This window comes from Osmerus eperlanus, chromosome 20, assembly GCF_963692335.1.
Source record: "Osmerus eperlanus chromosome 20, fOsmEpe2.1, whole genome shotgun sequence".
Lineage (NCBI taxonomy): Eukaryota > Metazoa > Chordata > Actinopteri > Osmeriformes > Osmeridae > Osmerus > Osmerus eperlanus.
In genome coordinates, this window is record NC_085037.1 from 5,821,733 (window position 1) to 5,836,385 (window position 14,653).

Sequence of the window (14,653 nt, forward strand, 5' to 3'; positions counted from 1 at the left end):
CTGAACATCAACAACAACTAAACATACAGGACTGCTTCCTTATTTTAAGTTCTTCCAACCTTTTAGTACAGCATGTCTTGTTGCCCCTTGTTTGCAGTTGGCACAGTGTCTGAAGGAAGTCAACTACTTTGAGGACCCTCTAGATGGCACCAAGTGAACATCAACATGGCTTTTGAGAAGAAAGGGGGTGAAAGTTGAGGACGGAGTCCACGCTGAACTCTCATTTCCTAAAACTCACCATCGCACATTCCAAACCACGTGACATCATCATAGCTGAGTACATTACCTGCCTTAATCGGACCATATATTGTGTGTAGGTCTTCTCAGTCAACGACTCAAGGCAATTAATAGCTTGTGGTTTAATGAGGAGGCCTATAGTTAAGCATTACCTAGAAGAATCCAGAGACTATTGTTTTCGGAAGGGCACATTTCATACGTCAATTGTTTTCCAACTTTCTATAACGACCACCTTCTACGGATTCCTACGGACAGTATGGGTGATCAACTCAATGTGGAAACTACCATTGGCACAACAGTAGAACTGTTGATGTATTAGGTGCAATATATCACAACTGGCCTTTCATGCATCTTTAAAAGTTATCTGCAGAATGTGACCCCTCTTTATTCTGAGGTTGTTTACTAAGTGTAAACTGTACTCAACTAGATGTAAGTGTTTTACTCTAAAAGGTTTTCGCTAAATGGTATCTCTTCACCCTCTCTCTCTCTATGGTCCCTATGTTTAATTTTTGGACTGTAAATGTATTCTATTTATGATATTGAATGGCACTTGAACTCTGATTTGAGATTATTGGCCTTTTTTCATGGATGTACTGTTTCAACTATATAATTAGGTTAAATTGACATATTCCATGTTGTGAGTATAAGGGGTTTGATATACAACACAATGAGTCTGAGTTGATTGTAGGTTAGATTGTTATGATTAAATTAGATGTACATCTAAATGAATGGCCGGATTATGGGACTACCCGATACAAATTTAATCACACTATTTCTACTCTTATATAAAACGACTTTCCCCAACGGATGGTCTCTTCTCTCCATTGTGCAGCCACATTATTGTATAGATCAAATAATACTACCAGCGTTTTCAGAAGGGCTCAGTTTTCATCGAGTTTTCCAGACAAGCGTATAGGCACTTCCCCTGACTCACCCCCCTCCTCGACATGACAGCTGCTGAGCACTCGTTCAATACTCTCAGCCACGCGGTGTTCACGCGTCGCTTCCAGGCGCTGATTGGTTAAAGTTAACACAAACAACGTTTTTCGGCCAATCAGAGTGATGTGCACGCGCTGAGCCATGCTGTGCATTCTACTTCCACATGCTCAGCTGAAACGATCAACAACCCTAGTGAATCACTGGCTGGGCCTCCTCATATAAAAGCTGCGCCTTCCCTTTATGTCAATACATCGTACAGTTAACATGAGAGTAGGAATACAGTAGGACACTATCTGACGAAAGCAAGCTCTTGCATTGCTTCCTACTTGTGATTCAGTGAAACTCCCTTCCTTTGTCAATCAATACACTAAGGAATTTGAGTCGGGATAGTTAGCTTGATCGACTTATTTGCATTTTTACTTGGATATCTACGGAAAAGCAATCATGGTTGCAATGACAAAGCGAGTGAAGACCTTTGAGGTAGTCTTCAACGACCCTACCAAGACATTTTATTGCAGTGGAGATAAAGTAGCCGGGAAGGTTGTTGTGGAAGTATCCGAGGTGACCAGAGTCTCAGCTATGAAAGTGCTAGGAATTGGATGCGCGAAAGTGGAATATGCCAAAGGAAAACAACGCTGCCGCGAGGAGAACGAGTATCTCAGATACGAGGAAGTTGTTCATCTGGATGATCAGCCAGCTGGTAAGAATGATTTTTATTAACAATGAATACGATTGTACATAAACATGTGCATATTTGTTGAGTTAAGACCAAGATAACAGCAAGCTAGAGCCAGCTCATATCTATACATTGGAAGTATAAGACTGATACTAGTTTGTTAACCATATGCTTTGCATCCTGTAATTCTGCAAACGCCTTCTGCTCACCGTCTCTTGACGGTGAGTGTTAAACTGAAGCTGGATTTACTAGGGTTTGAGCACAGATTGTCTGTTAATTTGTCAGCCTTCTTTGGCTTCCAATCAGAAGTGTCAAGCATTAACTGGAAAATTACCTAGTTCAGCTATCAACAGTTTATGGTTGGCTGTGGGTAACATGAGCACGCATGACAGATGTGCTTAGCAACCGTCCCACACTTGAACTGACGGTATGCTAGTCTGGCAAAGTTGAGAGAATAACATAAATCTCCCCCCCCTGTCTACAGATACTGATGGATCAGTCATTCTGAGACCTGGCAACAAGTACGAATACATGTTTGGATTTGAGCTTCCCCAGCAAGGGTGAGTTTCACTAGCAATAAAGCCCCTGCTGTGTGGTGTCCTTAACTGAAAGTCATCTGATTAGCTTCTGTGACCCAATTTCTAACTTCTTTACCTCCATGGCTGTCCACAGGCAGATTGTGTCTTCCTACAAGGGCAAGTTTGGCTATGTCCAGTACTACGTCAAGGCCCTCATGGAGAGACCTGCTCAGCAGCCCCTGGAGTGCAAGAAACACTTTGAGGTGGAGGAGCCCCTGGATGTGAACACCCCAGATCTGCTGGTGAGCACCACACTCCCGCCTCTCTCATCCCGAATCCATCACTTCCATCAACACGAAATCGACCACAACACCAGATAGATCGGCAATGCTTTTTAATCGAGCACATTTGAGCTCCCATCTGTACTGCCTTTGGAATGGAAACACATATGGCCATTATGAGATTATGCTCCTGTAACATGCGTGGGCACAGACTCAGGACTGGCACCTGAGTCACATCCTGCTCAGCTGCTGTCCTCCTAGTAAAGCCTCTCAAGGCCAAAGCAGACTTAATGGATAGAAATTCAGGTCAGAGGCCTGCTATGGTAGTACAGAATAATATGATGCCAAACATGAATAGAATTCCAGTGAAAGTAACCCTGGGTGTCACCCTTTCTCTCATCTTCAGTCTCCCACAGGTGGGATGAAGGAGAAGAAGGTCACCTGCATGTTCATCCCAGATGGCCAGGTGTCCCTTAACGCCAAGATCGACAGGCGAGGCTTCTGCGAGGGCGAGGACATCTGCATCAACGCCAAGTTCGAGAACACCTGCTCCAGAATAGTGGTGCCCAAGGCGGCCATCATCTCCAAGCACACCTACCAGGCTGGTGGGCGCACCAAGGTCTTCCGCCAGAAGCTGTCTTCGGTGCGTGGGAACCATATCATCTCAGGGATGTGTGACGCCTGGCAGGGGAAGAGCATCAGAGTGCCCAAGATCAAACCATCCATGCTGGGCTGCAATATCATCCGTGTGGAGTACGCCCTCATGGTGAGCATCTTGGTGACTTTAACTTGATGGTACAGCAAAGGCTACCAGGATGCCTAAAGGCTTTTATTTATATGAGGGGGGAAAAAAGGTTTTCTATGGTAGATGGATGGAACATATTTAAAGTAGAAGTGACAGCCTTGTGGCGTGCTCCCCTCCAAATCTTCCCGGAAGTACATTGCGTAAGAGGCTTAGCCAAAATGGACATAGCTCAGGAAGTGACCACTTAGCATGTTCTAATGGGAGAGCACAAAGACCTGGAAGTGACCTCAAATCATTCTAAAGGTTGTCCCTGCTTGTGTCTTTCGCTCCAGATCTACATTCACATCCCGGGCAGCGAGAAGCTGATCCTGGAGCTGCCCCTGGTCATCGGCACCGCAGGCCTGGGCAGCCGCACCAACAGTGTGAGCAGCCAGGACGGCTCCGTCAGCAACGCCTCCCTGAGCTGGGTGTCCCTGCAGATGCCCTCGGCCCCGCCGAGCTACTGTGACATCACCCGCGACTGCCGCCTGGACCAGCCCCTCACGCCCCTGCTGGATGACTTCGACGGGGACGACAGCCCCATCTTCATGCACTCGCCCACCTTCCAGTTCCCATCGCCCCCAGCCTACACTGAGGTGAGACTCCCTTTCCGATTGGTTTGTCAATCAGTGCCCTGAGCGTCGCTTATTGAACTGCGTTTATTTCCTCCCCAAACGTGTTGTCTGACCTAGTCCTTTTTTTTCTCCTGTGTTTGTCGTAGGTCGATGAAGAGTACAATGGCAACGCACGCATGCTGCAAGTCTGCTGAACTCTCAGCGCTTCAGAACTCTGGTCCACTATATCGAGACGTCGAAGGCACTTGGCTCACTGGAAAAGGAGCGGAAGGTCCACAGTACTGTCTGCGAGAGGTTTCGGATGGACTTTGGAAAGTCTCGGGGCCATGGGTCCCAGAGCCCTGGTGTGCAGAGAGTCGAGGAAGTGACAGTTGAGTGGCAAGGGGCTTTTGGTGCCGACCCGCACCGGCAGCCATCTTTTGTTTTATCGCGCTACACCACCCACATTGATCTTTTTTCGTTTCCTTCCTTGAAATTGGTGCTGTTCCCACCTCCGAAGGAAAGCCGCAAACCTTGCGGTGTGCTTCGTTATGAATAAGCTGCTCCTTCCAGTAATCCAAAGTTTGTGGGGTGAGAGATCATTGTTGAGAAATGAAGATGGTCTGATTGTTATTTCTAAATCATGTTATCACTCCATGAGTTTTCCAGAGGGGCCAGTCCTCAACAGATTGGGAATGATCTCACTGCTTTTTGGGGTGGTCCATCATGGTGTAATCATTCCATATGAATCCTATATTTCAAAATATAGTATTGATTTCAGGAACAATGGCTTTTGCTGGGAATAGTTAATGTCCAAACATGATACCCTTCAGCTTGTTAGGGGCAACATTTTTGTGAGCGAAATGTCAAGCTAATATTTGTTGTGCTAGAAAACTACTGCATGTTGAATATGTTCCATAAGTATCAAGGTTATGCAGAGTCTGTATATGCTTATGTACCAGTGTTTTTGAAACTGTGTGTATTCCTGTATGGTATTGCACTTACTTATGGATGCATATTGCTCTATAACTGCCTACAGGAAAGTTCCTGGATTTAATTTAGTTTCTCTTTGTTGCTTTGAATATGGTTCCTGGTAAGGGGGTATGTTTGTCTGTACAATCCTTGTACAAGCACCCAATATTGTGATGAAAGTTAAACAAGGACTTAAATGGTTTCTAATTGGGCTAGGTCACTTGACCAAAATATATGGACCCTTCAAAGTGCCAAACAGGAGTGTTTTTGGGCTTGGACCCCTAGCTTGCCTGAAGACATTGAGGAATGCACCTTTTTGTATGAGCAATTTGTGTTTCCCTACACAGCATTTCACTGTGGGACGTCTACAGTCGTTCTGAAATTTCTCGTTCGTCCTCTCTTTTGTTTAAGACTGATCTGTAAGACTGCAAATATGCAATGTATTCTTTATTATTTTCTACATATCTGAGATGGAAAGTATTTTTTGTATAAGACCCAATGGGTTCGTTTTCTATAAGGCAAAATAAAACGTTAAAATAAACCTATAGTTTCCTTATCTTCTCTTATCACTTTCTGCAAGCTTCACAACCTCTCCATCGAAAATGGGGTCTTCTCCAAAATACGTGCTTCTGCCCTTATCTGGCCAGCGTGGATGTCAGCTGAGGGCTTTCAAATGTCTTCTCATGGGGGCTTCTGCTATCAAATCCTCTGCTGCTGCTCTTCAGTGTGTCTGTGAGGAAAGATATGCTCTCTCCACCCAAACAGCATGTTTAACACTTCTCTACTTCAGATCAGAGCGGAATGTATTTGCCCACTTTGGCTTCCATCTATTTTTATCCTTTAAGATGTACTAAATGGATATCGCTTTTTTCAAGTTACAACTTATCAACTTTATCACATTTTTGCATGTTCTGTCTCACACCATTTCTGTCTGACACCGTGCACCTCATGTACTTCCTTATCCCATGTATCTGTTTATCCCTATAGAGCACAGTTTACATACTGTTCCAGACTGCAGCCATACATGGATCAGTGTGCCATGGCAGCGTCCCGTTCCTGACTCACAGTCCTGCCTGTCTGTCATGTCACCTCTACTATCTCTCCTCAGGGCGCTGGTGAACAGAGACATATGAATTCAAGAAATCTCATTTTCATTTCAAACAAAACTACCCTTTTGATATAATGTACATACCTATTGTCAATATTGTCTAATGATCTCAGATGTGTGCAAGGTTAAAGCTGTCGGCCTGTTCAGAGGTAATGGTTAACTAGAGGAGCTACTGAACCCTGAGCTCGATGGTTTACAAGTCAGTCATGCATTACTGTTCATGATCATTTCCCTTCCCCTCATTTAACCCCATTAAATGATGATCCCTTGTCCATCCTGGCCTCGGCAAAGGCAAACTGGCCGTCAAGCTTGTTTGGTGGAAACGTTCACTTCAGATAACAGAGCTACTATGACCTATCTTCCAGGTAGGAAAATGAGCTGTGTTGAAAGGCTGTTAGGTGAATGGCATGAAAACAGATGTTACTGTGTAACCAGTAAAGCTGATACTTATGTACTATAGCAATTTCTCAACTCCAATTTACCCAATAGTTACAATTTTCCAAGTGACTGGGTGTACTTCCACAAACTAGATTGAAGACTAGACAGTCACAGTAAAGTACATCTTCTGGCTGGGCATTGCAAACAGCACTTTACATTTTGAAGATTGTTCTTAATAAAATAATTATCACATGTATATTATATATCATAACGATTTGGCTGTGTCCTCCATGGTTGCAAATGACTCCTTTTCAGGCTGAACACTATTTGGAAGCCAAATTGAGACCAGGGGTACACACACACCTGCTATACTTGGAGATGGGTATGGTTTACATGCCAGGATGGCACACACTTGGAACATTGCACGCTACATTGTTAGCAGAATGCCCTGGAGTTTCACAGAATGACTAGTCCCTCTCATCCAATCTCTGACCTCTTTCCGATTGAAACTGCACTCCAATGAACATGTATGTGGCCTAAAGACTACCCATGTACATTGTCTGATATGGGGAGAAATGGTCTTATGAATAAAATGTTTTTCTTAGCCTTGAAGTGTATGATAGTTTAATCTTTCTGTGGTTTTTGCATTTAGTTTCAGAAGAATGTTTTTTCTGTATAGATGCTGAATGAAGCACTGATACTGAAGAGTACCAGTATAACTATCTTTTATGATAAGCACTGCATCTCGGAACATGGTTGTAACAGGAAAGGGTGTGTCCATGTGTGTGTTCGTATATCATGTCTGTGCCTTCTTGCCCTGGGAGTGTCTTTGACAGAGTTTCCCATTAAACTGCACCCCTGCAAATATAAGGGATATACTTTTTATCAGAAAGAATCACCATCATAGGCCATATTGCGTAACGCTATAGTTTGAAATACTGATGTAATTATTTAAAGAAAGTCAGCCTGAACTATGTTCCAATGGTGATTGCAATGTCATTATTAACATAACAAAAAGGGAATTAATTAATTTGACTTTGTAAATATATGGAAGACATGTTGAGAATTACGTTACTATTAAAAGAGGATTCAACACCTGACTGGAAAAGTTTGAGAAGCATGGTCGACATGCATTCATGTATGTCCCATGAACGTACTGATGAGGACCACCACACCACCAACTGGAAACTATCCCTGTTGACAGAACCTTGATTGGTCAACCACAGATCCACTATGATGTCATCGGTCACATGTGGGTGGTACATGCAGGGGTCACCTAAACCCACCTCTACCCCAGAGCCAGTTCTTAGAAACAGCACTGGAAGCCCTCTGTCCCGGTATTTCCCCTTGGCATGGAACAAAACAGTTTGTGAGCCAACTATGATATCAACCCTATTGGCTGATCACAATAATAAACGTTGTGTACATCCACGTGATTGCTAAAAATATTAAAGACAAATTCAGTCTGACAGTGTCAACAGCACTGTCAACGTTTAGCATGTTAATGCCTAAACATGACCTATGGTTACTGTACACATTGTCTGCTGCAAACAGCATTATGCAATGGACGTAATATGGTGGCCAATGGCCATGCAGTACACCAAGTGCAGGGTCAAATGCAGACACTGTTTCTATGGAGGATGCCTGCTTATATGGCGCAAACATGTTTGCATTCACAATCATGTTTGTTGAAATGTCCGTCGTTCACATACCCTCAGCAGTCCTGCTAAGACATATTGAAGTCTGAGCACAGTTATCGCAGATACAAAGCCTCCAAGGTAGTCCTGAGGATTTAGGAGGACACGGAAAAAGAAGGGCAAGCTCTCTATGAAGAATGTGTTCTTTAATTCCAATCCCTTCGGGTTACATCACTACAAGGGCATGTGACAATTGTGCACACCGATGGCCCCGCCAGGCTAAGAATAAAAAGTGTGAGGGCATCCTAAACCCTTCTCTAGCTTCCTTCCTTAATTTCTTTTGACTAACTTTAATGTTGGGCTCTTAACCTAGTGCAGCTGAAGCAATGCAGACTATCTGGTACCATCCACCGGTTAATATTAGCGTTCCATATCTGGACTCCTAGGCCATGCACATCACTGGGCCTGTTATCGAAAGTGCCTGTATAAAGTATATGTTTTGGGTATTTGTAATTGCAATTATACCACATCATCATGAAACAAAACTTGCATGCTATTCCTATTTTCAGCTTCTTCTATGGGTCTCCATTAGCTACTTACATAAATAGTCCAACTACTGGCACTACAGTCCAATTGGACAGTCTCCATAGCGAGCCCCAATGGTGTCCCCTGCCCATGTAACTGAACACTGTTGTTTACTGCTACTGCAGCTGTTTCCAAAGAGTGGGGCTCCCTCCTTTACTATTCATCCTCTCTCCCCTCTAGGGCCAGCCCCCATGGTTCTGTCCAGGTAACAGCCGTGATGACATCAAAACAAAACAGGAGAGTTGTCCAAGTAAGGCCGGGTCAACATTGCCTCCTCTGCTCCCCTGCATGTAGTATTTATGACCTCCTCTCAGCACCCAAAAGAATGTTTCCTGTAAGGCCACCATTTTAGAACATGCTGCCATGGACTTCCGTGTTGTTGTGTTTAAAATGATTCACCCCTGCCGGATATGGTCATGCATTTAAGTTAATTTTAGACATGTTACGTCTGAATATTTCTGCATTGCTTTGACATATTTTGGTGAGTTCAAGTTCACTTGATACGACCCAGTTATTCAGATATTCCAATGAATATGACACAATAAACGACATTTTAGATAGAGAAAGTGAGAAACTTGGAAACTTGGACGGGAACGTGGCCATATGGACTGGCTGCAGAGGTGCAGTATGAGGTGGCAGTGTGTGAGGTGATACAGAGTGTCACTTACTTTTTTTATAGCATTATATAAGCTGGCCCTGCCATGTGGAACAAAGGTGACATGACCGGTTTCCATCACCTGCTGCCACTCCAACAACATCACAGCAGCGGCCACGTCCCTCTTAGATCATTATGATATCCCGCAGAATCAAGTAGTTATGACAACATGCTGCCTGGAAACATTTGTTTTGGAACTTGCTTTGCCCAGCGAAGTCCAGAGAGCTGAAGTAAATAAGGTCAATTGGACAAACACTTGATGTAACCAGAGCTGGTCTGGGATCTGCTTACTGAGCTTGATAAAGATCTCTGCCTCCGTTTACCCTTTCCCCTAGTTAGACTGACAGAAGAGTACAATGGAAAGACAAGGCTGTAACAGAAAAAAATTCAGTATACATGTAAAAGCTTTTCACTGGTCATATAAACGGAACCTTGATTATGTAGATTTGGGAACTTAACTTTCATGGACTTAAGTCCATGTAAAAAAGTTGGTCAGCAAGAAAACTGCATCAGTGCGGAGACAGCGACTCCAAAGGCAAACACATTCCTGGCTGGCTGCCCATGTTCTCTGTAATAGGTAATGAGCCATCCGCAGTGTTTAGTTCATAGTGATGAATTGCAAACACTTTTTCTGAAGTATTTGTTTGTGCATGCCTTGTGAGCCCAGTCAACTCTAACTGTTCTGTAATTATAAGGTATTGGAATATCTTGGTGCATCCTGCCAGTCGAAACGCTATCAATTAACCTATTAAAGTCCCAGGATTAGTTGACCCTAATTTGATTTCTTACCTCCTCGGCCTCTGTGGCCTGGGCATATTTATACTCCCACAATTCCACCATGGACCAGGACCCAAGAGTCCTTGCAAAGATGGAGAAAGGATTTGGGAGAAAGTATAACAAACAAGACTCAGCCAGAAGCTGTGAATGGATTTTGCATGTGCATGTAACTGCATGTGGGCAGCACGATAACAGCACAACTGTCTGTGTTGGAGTGAAAAAATGACTGAATCCGTTTTATTATTTTGCGCCCGATCTGCTGTCAAACACTGCTATCACTCCTTAAACAAGTTTTATTTGAACTAATCTTAGATCCAAAAATATAACACTATTGAGTGTTTCAAGGTGAAGCATTATAGTGTTTATAGAAGATTGTTATCCCAGGAGGCCAGAGTTGACGCCACCTGGTCCTCACACTGTGTGCGTGCTCCATATCAGAGCTTTGATTGGTGTAGAGCAGGTAATTTGACTTCCTATTGGCTGGCATGTTTCCATTGCTTGTTGAGATAATGACAGCCTCTGGCATTTGCACAGTTTTAAAGGCGATGGCCCAAGGTAAAAAGAAGCAGGACCATTAAACACACTAATTGTCATCAAAGCCTTAAAAACCTCATCACCTTAAGGCATCTTCTTGTCGAAAATGTGTTCAAACCAGTTATTTTTGTAAACCTAGTAAAGAAACGCAAGATTTCAATAAACTATAAATGACAAAAACACATGCTCTAATTTCTGCTCATATTTGTTGTTGGTTGCTTAGACCGATAAAACAGACTTCCCAACAAACCCCTCACACACTTTCAGTTTTAGTGTTGTTATGACTGATATAAAAAGTTTTTTTCATCCCAGTGTCAAAGAATTCCCCTCACAGTCATGGAAAAATTCCCACTCCAAGCTTATCTTGGCTTCACTTTGCTTTTAGCAGCTGTTGCATTAATGACTCATTTCACAATCTGATCAAGGCCTCTAATGGATGACTCTTTTTTTAGCATGATGGTGACATGTCTGGTCATGTTTTTTTTAATTTTTAGGAATGAATCATAAAAGCTGTGCATGCAGGGTATGAATGGCAACCGCTGTGAAAACTGGTTTCAGCCAACTGCGTTGTGAGTGATGTTGCATCAACAGGTGAAAAAGGAAGTCCTCAGTAATGATAATTAAGAAATAAAGGGTTAATTTAGACTGCTGGTCACACTGTGAGTCACTGTCGTGCACCAGCATTTTATGTCACAAAGATGAATAACATAACATATGACATTAAACATGTAAGTATCAATGTCATTTATGTATTCATTTCTATATAGTATTTGTTATTAGATGGCCACTTGATCATTCAAGTCAGAATTTAATTGAGTTAAGGCATCTCTCAGTGAAATGGCAGGGTTTATCTGGGTCTATCTGAGTCTATCAGGGTCTATCAGGGTCTACCAGGGTCTATCTGAGTCTAGCTGGGTCTATCTGGGTTTATCAGGGTCTATCTGAGTCTATCAGTCTATCCGGGTCTATCAGGGTCTAGCTGAGTCTATCTGGGTCTATCAGGGTCTATCAGGGTCTATCAGGGTCTATCTGAGTCTATCAGTCTATCCAGGTCTATCAGGGTCTAGCTGAGTCTATCTGGGTCTATCTGAGTCTATCAGTCGATCTGGGTCTATCAGGGTCTAGCTGAGTCTATCTGGGTCTATCTGGGTCTATCTGAGTCTATCAGTCTATCCGGGTCTATCAGGGTCTAGCTGAGTCTATGGTATCTGGGTCTATCTGGGTCTATCAGGGTCTATCAGGGTCGAGCTGAGTCTCTCCTCCCTGACCAAACAAGGCTTTGTTGGCTGCGTCGCCTTTTCGCTTTGCTCCCCGGCATGAGCCTGGCTATACTGTAGCACAGCCTGTGCTTTCAAAGACTGCATGACAAATATGCACACACAGACACACAGACACACAGACACACACACTAACACGCATATCCTTGCCCTGGTCTATTGCCAAGATATTTGAAGCTTGTCTTCCAAGAAAATGGAATTATAATGATTCTTCACTTTCCATGGATCTCATGGAACTAAAATCATGTAACCTTTGTTTCTTGCAAAGACACAGCAATGTTACACTGTTGGATGTGGGTAACATAGACGAGTTCTACTTGTCTGAATATAGCTATCTTATATTTCCTTTAATCCTTGTCCTCCTAGTGTTCACTGCTAGTGCTATTTCAGAGTCATCAATGATATCATATCATAAAAACACATAACAGCTTAAGCCATGTTCTCAGGTTTCTCATCGAGTCTCTGATAGGCTCAGGCCCTTGCTCACTCATAACATTATTGGCTGAATCTCTTGTTCACGAGGCCTGCCATTCGTCTCATGCGTGATCACCACACCCAGCACTTCAAACCCACTCTTCCGGTCTGGATTCCCTCTTCTGTTCCGTGGCTGCTCTCTGGCTGTGTCTCACCCTCTGTTTTTCCTCCCCCACTCTTTTTTGAAAATCACCAGGTCACCCTTGCTCTCCAAACATAGACAGTACACCTGAGATTGGTCTATCAAGCTGTTATTGAAAAGTATTAACATCATTATCAACAATTGAAAGTAGCAATGGGCATTCATGAGACAAGGCCAAATAAGTAGGCTAAACACAGTAAATTAAGTTATATTTGAACTTAAAGTAACCACATGACCTCCAGGGTAATTTAAACTGCACTTAGCAGAACATTACCTTCTGTGAAACATTACTTCTTATGGTACCTGTGAAAACAGACCTTTCCTGCATGTTGTATTTGAGATCCTGTAGTAGCACTGTCTGGTCTACAGACACAACTGTTCACACTGTTACACTTAAGATATGATCTTGTTTTATTGTTGCACTGTCCAATCATCAGAATGATGTTATGTTGTAGTTGGTGAGGTTATTGTTGCACTGTGTCTGGTTGAGACTGTTCCTTGGCTCAAACACATGAATTGTGATCTTATCACTTGTGATGCATTTACATTTACATTTAGTCATTTAGCAGACGCTTTTATCCAGAGCGACTTACAGTAAGTACAGGGACATTCTCCCCAAGGCAAGTAGGGTGAAGTGCCTTGCCCAAGGACACAACGTCATTTTGCGCAGCCAGGAATCAAACCAGCAACCGAACCAGCAACCGAACCAGCAACCTTTGGATTACTAGCCCAATTCCCTAACCGCTCAGCCACCTGACTCCCCTGCCTGCCTGTGCTGTGCATCACTCATGCACAAATTATTTATGCTTGCCTTTATACTGTAGACAGACATGAGGTAACTAAAGTTGTCACAGACAAACAGCCCTTTTAAGGTTACCTTTAACCAAAGAACATATGGCCTCTTATCCGTCTCCTGTCCGACGCAGGAAATGTGTGGCATTGTAAAATAATTGTAATTGCTTCATAAGATAGCTTCTTAAGACAAAAAGATCAGCTTCAGTGGAAATGGGTTTGTTGAATAAAACATCAGAAAACATTATGACTGTTACAGGCATACTTATGAACTCAGTCTACATTCATAACCTATTTCAGTACATATAGGAAGAGATGATAACTGTAAACCAGGACGCTTCTCTTTTCCATTCTGCTTGTCCTCTCCTTCAGTTCTGCCTTTCCCGCTTCACTCAGTGAACAAATTCCCCTCTTAACTGAACATGAATCATGAGAGTAGTTCCTATTGGCTGCACTGTGCGATCATGCGCTTTACAATTGGCTGATGGACCTGTACATGCGCCTACCATGCAGAGAGGGGATGCAAGGATCCCCACAGGCAGCTTAGGCTTTGTGTTTGGTGTTGAGACAGAGCATTTTTAGGAAAGGGTTTCTCAATGACCCCACCTTTTTTAAGAATTCCGATGACTAACCTTGTTTGTTCTGTCATCGAGCTCTGCATACTCTCTGATGACATAGGGTCTCTTTTGAAAATGAAAGATTAAGAACAAACTGTCCTGGGTGGCCTGGTAGTGAATGCTACAATTATCTGTTGCCACTTCTATAATGCTTGTGAAGCACTGGGGTGTCTGGTTCCCAGTGAACAACATGTCACAGTAATACACTAATTCACCCCTCCTTGGCTCAGCCATTCTTGGACTCCCCTTTACTGAAAGTAGGTTAACTAAATGCTGTCTGCATAACTGGGATAGTAACCTATAGTATGTAGTCCATGACTGAGGTCACACATGCATCAGTTACATTGGCCTATATCTATATGTAGGCTTTCGCATAAGGCCTGAACTTATATATGCATGCTGAGTCAGTGCCTTTTCCTTACATATTCACCATGGTGGACACTTACAAATAGAGTATCATTCAAAAGGTGATGGTATAAGCACATTAATTAATAACTGTTTATAACACCGCATAATCTCAGTTACTGTGAATACAAATTTCTGTTTTGATAACTAGCACAGCCAATTAGAAGAAGGAGAACACAGTAGACAGTTGACAACAGGATGTGGTCAGGTGATATTTCCCACCACAAAGTCACATGTCTCCAAGTGTACAAGATGTTACCCAACACATACCTGTCCACACAAACACACGCATACCCACACAAATGCATGAA

At 43.1% G+C, this 14,653-nt stretch overlaps 1 protein-coding gene across 1 annotated transcript; it reads left to right on the forward strand.

Moving 5' to 3' along the window:
* Positions 1–1,410: 1,410 nt before the first annotated feature.
* Positions 1,411–5,502, forward strand: LOC134040749 (thioredoxin-interacting protein-like). The gene is made up of 6 exons (XM_062486814.1): positions 1,411–1,876; positions 2,337–2,412; positions 2,525–2,672; positions 3,058–3,417; positions 3,729–4,031; positions 4,157–5,502. The coding sequence occupies exons 1-6, from the start codon at positions 1,621–1,623 to the stop codon at positions 4,202–4,204; spliced, it is 1,191 nt and encodes a 396-aa protein (XP_062342798.1). The 5' UTR covers positions 1,411–1,620; the 3' UTR covers positions 4,205–5,502.
* The last annotated feature ends 9,151 nt before the right edge of the window (positions 5,503–14,653 follow it).